Genomic DNA, 9,044 nt, shown 5'->3' on the forward strand with positions numbered 1-9,044 from the left:
TTTTTTTTTTTTTTTTTTTTTGAATATTTGAAATATATACACATTACTAATTCTTATTATAATCATTGTTATTTATATATATATATATATATATATATATATAATACTGTTCAATCTAATAAATATTATTGTTGATTTTTACTTATTCAAGTGTTATTTTGGGTCATTGTATTTTACTTCCTATTTAAGTCCTGGCCTGGTACTTAATTTGAACCCTAAATTGTGTAACCTTACCCTTTGTGTGACGTGCAATATGTTACACAATAGACTTATAACTGGAAAAAGTTTTTATATGCTAAAGTATCTCATTTAAACTTTTAAGAGTGCAATGATTTTAATTACTTTAAAAACTTTTTCATAATTTCAATCTAGCCCATTCAAAATTAATAATTTTAGCTCATCTGACAGATTATTGATTTAAAAAATAACAAGATAAATTAAGTTATAGGTATTTACTAATAACTTTTTAAATAAAGTTCACTCATTTACAACTTTTCACATATCATATACAATTCATTAAATGGATGTCCACAGGGTATTGGTGACCAGAATAATAGTTTTGGATCAATGCTTATAGTTCATTGGTTACTATTTGTAATTCTTTAGTAGTCAATTAAAATTTTTTGGTAGTAAAATTTGACCACCAGACTACTGAATTTTGGTTATTGCTCAAGCTAAATTTCAATAAGGTAAAAAAAAAAAAAAAAACTAATGTTAACTGGCTGTTGACTGGCATTATAAAGTATATACATAAGTGAATTTGCTTTTTCTCACTAATACTTAATATAGTCTTTTAATTCTATCTAAGAACCACTCAATTCTGATGCAAAGATAGAGCTGTGACCATTTATATCTTCTCTATTGTATTTATGTTCTTTCAATTTAATGGTTAGCAAATGACAGCCCCTATGTATTCTAGACTCCTTCCAAATCTATCAACCCTAACAGAGATTCTATATACCCCTGATGTGCATAGCTTGTCCTTGCATAGTAATTTGTATAACAAGAAATTCCTACAGTAGCATATTTTAATTCCAGTGTACCAGTACCTCAGAACCTTTTTATAAACAAGTGTGGTAGATAGACAAAGGAAACTGAGATTTATAGAAATTATAGCCATACAATATGGCTACTCCAGATGAATTCTAATTGAAAAGTGATATTGTATATATGTACTATCAAAAATGTAATAAAATGTATTTGAAATGGCTTGATGCAGTCTGAGGAAGATAATGTAGGCACCTTCCTCACAGACAATGAGAGTGAAGAGCTTTGTACAAAAATCCTGGAAGTGTTGAGAAAGAAACCAGATCCTCCACAGGCAACGTGAGTATCATGAGAAAAGTATCTATTGCCCCAAAAAAAAATAGGAAACAGCATCCAAGAGTGTAACATGTAGCTTACTGCACTGATATGCATAATAACAATCAGCAAACAATGACATTTTAAAAATCTGGACTGTTATGTATTTTATTAGGAAGGACTAAAGCAAACCAGAACGATATTCTCAGACCCATTCAATTGAGAAAGAAACAAGATTGATATTTTTATATATGTACAAAAATTTTAGCTTAAATATGATAATTTTAAATGGCAGATATGATAAATTGCAACTTCAAGTCCGACAACATTAGTGCTATCATGTTTGTGGTTAAATCAGTTATGACCAATTCATCAGCAGAAGGAAACAAATTTAGTTTACTTTTACAGTTAGACCAAATTACTGAGCAGCAGTACAGTTTCTCCTCCCAAAAAGAAATAACATCTGATTCATCACTTAAGAATATACAGGCCATATGGTACAAACTTTCTCAAGAAAAGAAACAAGATGGTTTGTTGAGATTTGTGGAATTTTACAAAAATTTGTAAGCTTTGTAAAATACTGTAGTAAGGCTGATGATTTTGCCACACAACATTGTAGGGCCTCCCCTGCATTGCTGTGTGATGAAAAGAAATACAAAAGAAATAGTCACTATGATAAGACAGATAGGAACTAAATCACAACCAGAAAACACTATCCTTCATAACTGCAGTGAAGGTCAATAAACTGACTAATAGCATCTGTCATAAGTACACTGTTACAAAAGAAATTATTAAGAAAACAAAACATTGCACAAAGGGCACTCATCGGGCAATAGCAAGACTCATGACACATCATAAATCTAGGTGTAGATTTAAATAAAATACTTGATCTTTATTAAATTGTGATGTTAGAGTATAAAGCTATTGCCATTCTCTTGACAGCATATATGCAGAGATAACATTAGTTTTGTTTATTAAAGATTTTCAATAAGTTCATTGTGCAATATCAATGTTAATAAATAAAAGGGGCAAGTGCCCAAAATGTATTGGCACCTAAACAGCAGAATAAAGGCAGATGTAAACTAAAGCTTGGTGTCTATTGAATGCACTTCATTGTCCAGTAAGGATAAACATAAATAAAAGACACAATAAATAATTTTATCACTTTTTATGCTGTCAGTGTTTTTATTCAAAAATCAGCATTTTTCTACCAATGTCCCACTATTTCCCATTCTAAAGGTGGCAAGTACATTAATAGCATAGAAAAGAAGAAATATCACAAAGAATTTGGAGATCTAAAAAGGAACAGTGAAGTGCAGACAGCAAGTAGAAAAGTCTTTGGATGTTTTTGCTATGGTCAAGCAAATCATACTGCAAGATTTTGCAAGTTTGCACAGAAAAATGAAGAAAAAGAATGAAAATGCACAATCAACCAGATAACAGTAGAAGATAAAATTTTACAATGAGAAAACTAAAAAATCTAAAGCAATGCACAATTTGCATTATGAAAAAATGAAAAATGATGATTGTTTTTTAGACAATGCTTGTTCAGAACATATGACACAAGGAGAGAACAAATTTTTGAAAATGTTTCCTTATAATGGACCAATAAGAATAGCATGTGAAAAAAGTCTATCAATGAAGAAGGGTCTTATAGTATTAAATACAAAACAAAAATGGAAGAAACACATTTTATGTGGAAAATGTTCTTATTCTAATCTTTGAAAGTTACCTAATTTTTGTAGGATGATTGACAGAACAAGGATATAAGATATAGTTTAATGATAATGTGATGGTGTATGATATGTATGGAGTAGTAATCTTGAAAACAGTTGACAGATTATATTATATATATGAAACAACAACAATAGTGCATTTAAAACACAAAAATATGTTCCAGTAACGAATACAGAATCTTAACTTGGATGATTTAATCTTTCATGAAGTTGAACTTCATGAAAGATTAAATCATCCAAGTTAAGATTCCTTCAAACAAATTATTCAGATTACAGACAGAAAAATAGCAGAAGAGCCTGAGGACTTGCATAAAGTTTTCATCACAGAAAAATTGAAGAGATATCCCTTTTCTGAATGTCAAAAGAAAGAGCAAAATATCTTATCTTTTTGGAAAAAGATTCTAGATATAGTGAAGTTTATTTTCTAAAACTGAAAAATAAGAATGAAGTAAGATATGACTAAAGAATAAACTTCTTAAAAATTCCTTCCTTTAAAAAAAATTTTTGATGTAAAAATATTTTTTCTATCGTGTAGCATTCTTGCAGTTTTTGGAATCTTTTTCCTTCCACAAGTTTTTGCATGTTGTTATATTCTCTACTAAAATTTTGAATTGTATTACTTTTATCCCTTCTTTCTTATATTAATAACAAATTTTAATTAAAAAATCATCATATTTACATAAATTATAATTAAAATTTAATTTACATTTTCATTATAGCAATGTGGACTGACTGATTTTTGTAAATAGTCAGTCAGTCAAATTCTTTTGCAAGTTTTATATTAAATAAATAAAGAACTTACTGGATAATATATAACTAACAAACAACACCTTATTAATCCCAGCAATATTTAATAAGAATAATAACGTTTTTGACTGTTTTAAACAGCCTTTATCAGTTAAACTATTTCAAACTAAAAGAATGCTAAAAATAGAATACTAGCTTTTAAAAACTCAAATTTCAACGTAAAACGCAGTTGCATAGTAAAAACGTACATAAATTGCGCATATGCTTTGTATAGGAATAAAAATAAAATAAAAATAAACATAATCGAATTTTTTTTGCCGCATTAATGCCTATTAGTAGATTACCATTATGTGCGATGGTAAAATGATTTCCATGCGGTGGATAAACCATCCGCATCCCTGTGGTTAATACAGCCCGTGTAATGTGGGCTTTGTATATTTCCAGCTTCTCAAGATACTTCAGGACCTGCTTGTTGTTCGTGGCCCTGATGATAGAGGCCTTGTCCCAATGCACGTTGACTTCCTGTTGTTTAGCGAAAGCCGCAAGTACAGTGCTATCCAAGCTCTTAGTGATTGAGTATTTATGTTCTTTAATTCTCTGCATTAAATGTCGCATAGTTGCACCAACGTATAATAGATCAGAGTTAAACTGACGATCCCTTAACGGTATAGCATACACTCCCGTTCTATTATTCTGGTTTTCTTTTTTCTTGTCGTTTCTTAATAATCTATATATCGTAGGATTACGAAGATATAGCATTCTTTATGTTATTGTTGTTGGCCACTCTTTTCATCAATGTGTGCAAGAAAGGAAAATAATTAAGGACTACTTTTCTTCTTTCATCCCTATTCAGAAGTTGTCGTTTTGTTGGTTTCTGAAACTTATTAATAAGCCCTTCAATTTCTTTTGTCCGATAACCATGCTGCAAAGCTGTTGTACGAATGTAATTTAATTCCTTATATGTATCATAAACACTGGTACAATGTGTGTATGCACACTTGATCCATGCACGAAATGTCGCATGTTTAAAATTCCTAGGATTGAAAGAATTTTTTGAAATAATAATAGGCTGATAACTCGGTTTTTTATAAATGTCTGTCCATATTTCACCCTCTTTGCATGTGATTGAAAGATCAAGAAAATTTACATTATAAGCACTTTCTTGGTCCAATGATAATATCAGACCATACGGGTTTTCGTTGATTTTATTAAGAAATTCCCGACTGCAACCATCATTCCTCCAGAGTATGAAAACATCATCTACATATCTTGCGTACAAAATGATGTCATTTTGAAAGAAGGAAAGAACTTTGTTTTCCAAACGACGCAAAACCAATTCACATAAAATAGCAGACATAGGGCTGCCCATTGGGACCCCTCATCTTTGTAAATATGTCACTCCTTCAAAGACAAAAAATGATGTGTAACATATCAAATTTGCAAGCCCCAAAATGTGTGCAATTTTATAAGACCGAAAATACAGGAATATCCTTTTGCTATAAAAAACGCAGTACAGCTGGTGGAGAAGCACAGGAGCGTTACCCTCAAAGATAATGAGTGTATGACTGTAATGGATTTTAAATCCTTGTTTCCATTCATAAGATTACCGCCATGTTTTTTGCGAGCTAAGAGACTTTCTTTTTGCTAATATAGAAAATCCGACAAGATACCACGCACACATTATTACAATAATACAATAATATATAATTAATACAATAATGGCATGCTACTAGATATAAAAAAATTAATTGCTTTAAACAAACTATGTTGCTATTTTTATCAATAATAGTGTAATCTGGAATCACCTTACAAAGTATGTAAAGTGTTTTCAATATTTCAAATGTTTTCAATAAGGTGTTTTATAATAAGAGAGACACAGAAAACACCTTACAAACTTATTTTTGCTGTTGGGAGAAAGACCCAAACAAAAACCTCATGAAAAATCATCAGATTTAAGGATCATAACTTAAAAGTGCAAAAGTTTGAACATTCTTGGAAGATGGCTTACCACAAACAATAAATGTAAATAAAGAAAAATATGCATTCTTTAAAACAGAAAATTCTTCAAAAATAGAACACTTAATCAGAAGACCAAAATAACAATCCTGAAAAACAATGATCTGGAGCACTGCTGTCTGTAGATATAAATCAAACATTACAACAGCAAACAATAAACAAACTCTTTCATAATGTGATACTCAAAAAATGAGCATTTGGACAGAGAAAGAGTAAGTTTTAAGGAAACCAAATAAAATAAGAGAACTTTTTATCGTCATCACGAGAAGAAAGGTCACATTTGCAGACATCTAGTAAGACAATAAACCGATATTGTGAAAATTGGACTTAAGACACAAGACATTATTATACAACAAACCAAAAAGGATCTAAGTGAAACAAAAGACTGTCAGGCATTGTAGAAGAAAACCACATTAGCTAATAAGACAAGCAAAGGTCAAAAAATATTAAGCAGTTATTTCAGCAAAGTAACAAATATATATAATAATGTCAAGTAAGAAAGAAAACAATTTGCTCTTTTTTGAAATGAATATAAACAGCAACACAAATAAATTTACACTCTGTTTCTTGTGTTTAAATCATATCAAAATATCACATTCTAGTAGCTTATTATTATTAAATTATGTTATCCTTTATTAATATCGTATATATTATTTTAATTCAAATTAAAACAAATATTAGAAATACCGACACAATTCTATTCTTAATTGTTTTACAATTAATATAAAATTATACTAATTTCCAAAGAAGCTTAAATAAAATTTTGCCGACATCAGGATGAATTTCAGATTTTCTGCATAACAGACTTTAGCATTTATAAATTCTATAAATTACTAGTTTTAAGCATAAAGTTTATTGAATTTACAAACAAATGATTTATTTCATAAGCTAAATGTTACAAATGCAGATTACAAAACAGCTTAAATATTTCTAAAAAGTTTCTTGCATCAAGTTATTTATAACATTTCTATATCCTTCTCAATTTCCATATATAATTCAAATAACTTAAATATTTGTAATGTTTTGTATAAATTTAGCTTTAGGTCTTTTCATTATTTCTATAAAACTTTTGTTCATTTATCAATGTTATAATTAGTTTTCAGCTCCAAACGTCTCAAGTGTACATATATATTATTATAAGAAAGTAGATAAGCGTTATTTATAGATTACTTCATGGAAATGTTGAAATTTTCAATTATACATAGAGGAACGCCTACTTAAACAGATCAAGCACGTAAAGATTGGTATAATAAAAAAATGACTGATAATTATATGTTAAGACGGCAATAATAAACACCGAAGGAAGCAATTTACGTATCGAGAAAATTCATTTTTTTAATATTTCATTTCCGGTTTTAAACAAATTAAAACTAGGCCTACTTCTCGTTGCATTGAAGTAATATAGAAATCACTCACTCACCATTCATACCTTGGATCCGTTTACTAATTCATTGAATATTAGAATTAGTGGCAAAACTTATGGTAATCAAACTAAAAAGAACTATAAATCCCAAATTCCAACTGTTAACATATCGTATCTTGTTTATCTAAGAAACGTAATAACGCAAAGTGTCAACTGGTGACGTCATCACCAGCAGTGACAATGATGCCTCCCTCTAGAGAGCGCTCTTTGTTTCCGATGTTCATTTGTACAGATTTTTTTTTTTTTTAATTTCATTATAATTAAATACTGTATATTTTTCGGGTTGAATACGAATGTAATATAAAGTGATTAAATTTAATATTATGTATTTTTATATGTATAATCAATAAAAATAAATATATCAGATTCGAGTAAATCATTTTTTTTACAGGAATTTAAATCGTCGTAAAATATGGAATGACCGTTCGTACGCTTTTATCAGTTCGATACTTATTTTAAAGCACTCACCTAACTCCATCTCTAATAATATTGTAAAATAACACTTTAAAATTTTGTTTACCTTCAGAAATTTTGAACTTTGAAACAATAACTATCAGGAAGTACTGTAGTATGCACTGACTGAAAGTTCCAAGATCAAAAGACATCTCCAATTGGGATCGAATTCGCAGGTGTCGACTTAAATATTGGACATTAATCTCGCGGTCGAAACAGTCTCTGATTTTACTTAAAAATAAGTGAGAGAACAATCAAATTACGAGGAAGAATATTCGAGACTAATTGGAATGTTAGATCAAGGAACCAAATCTATAAAAATTCCGTGTCTCAACCACATGAAACGTGTCTTTTTAATTCTTACCACCGCCTTATTACAGTAATATCTCCTCATTAATATCGTTTTGTACTGCGAACTTGGTAGTCGCTACTTTTTTCTCTCTTCAACGGATTCTATGAATAACTGTTTGAACTTGTAGTGAATAGCTTTCATTTATTATAATCTTATTTTACTACATTCGCACTTTGTATTTATCGTTAGAATAAGTATTATGTACTGTATGTTAATCCATTTCGATTTTCTATGCGCATTTTATTCCCTTTACTCCATAATAAACAAATAAAGCAAGCGCCTGAAATATTTTCAGTTGTTACTTTAACTTCCGGAAAATTTTTATGTATATAATCAATAAAAATAAATATATCAGATTCGAGTTACAGGAATTGAAATTTAATTTTTAACATTGAAGATAAAATGAAAGACAGAGCGCAATTTAATTGTCACAAAAGAAGTTACTGAAAAGTGTTAAGTTGTAACTTACATGTAAATTTAATGAGGAAGAATTTGAAGATGAAAGTCAATAACTTTCCAAATAGAAAATTTTAAAAAATTTTGATGTTAATTCCTCTTTAGAGTACAAAGTGCCTTGGTAAAATTTGAAATTTACCAAGATTACTTTACAATATGGCATATTAGATGCAAATTCTGGATTGGTCTCTAGTTTTATTCAAAATAATCCTTCAGCTCATCAGACAATGTTGTAAGCGTAGTGATGGATGACTCCGAGTCCATAACTCGAGTCATACCGTGTTTCCCCGAAAATAAGACATCCGCAGAAAATAAGACCTAGCACAGATTTTGCTGAATTGCGAAATATAAGACCTCCCTCTGAAAGTAAGACCTAGCGAAGTTTATTTTTAGTCGTAACGGTCATCGACAGATGGTTGAAAGTGGCCGTTGGCTTTTTGAAAGTACAGCCACTGATTGGTCAGCAGACAATTACGCCACACGGCATGATTTGCATAAGACTATGGCTTGGGAATCACAGATTTGCATAACGTTACGGCTGGTGATGGCTAATTGGTCG

At 29.8% G+C, this 9,044-nt stretch overlaps 1 protein-coding gene across 1 annotated transcript in view; it reads right to left on the minus strand.

The window, feature by feature from the left end:
* The window catches only part of LOC111614102 (transmembrane protein 184B-like), a 21,562-nt gene extending 14,148 nt beyond the window's left edge, over positions 1-7,414 (minus strand). The window contains exon 1 of the mRNA XM_023355479.1: positions 7,222-7,414. Within this exon, the coding sequence (XP_023211247.1) occupies positions 7,222-7,228 (7 nt within the window). The 5' untranslated portion in view covers positions 7,229-7,414. The remainder of the gene's footprint in view (positions 1-7,221) is intronic.
* Positions 7,415-9,044: the final 1,630 nt, after the last annotated feature.

The sequence above is a fragment of the Centruroides sculpturatus genome, unplaced genomic scaffold, assembly GCF_000671375.1.
Source record: "Centruroides sculpturatus isolate CEXI.00-Female unplaced genomic scaffold, Cexi_2.0 scaffold1892, whole genome shotgun sequence".
Lineage (NCBI taxonomy): Eukaryota > Metazoa > Arthropoda > Arachnida > Scorpiones > Buthidae > Centruroides > Centruroides sculpturatus.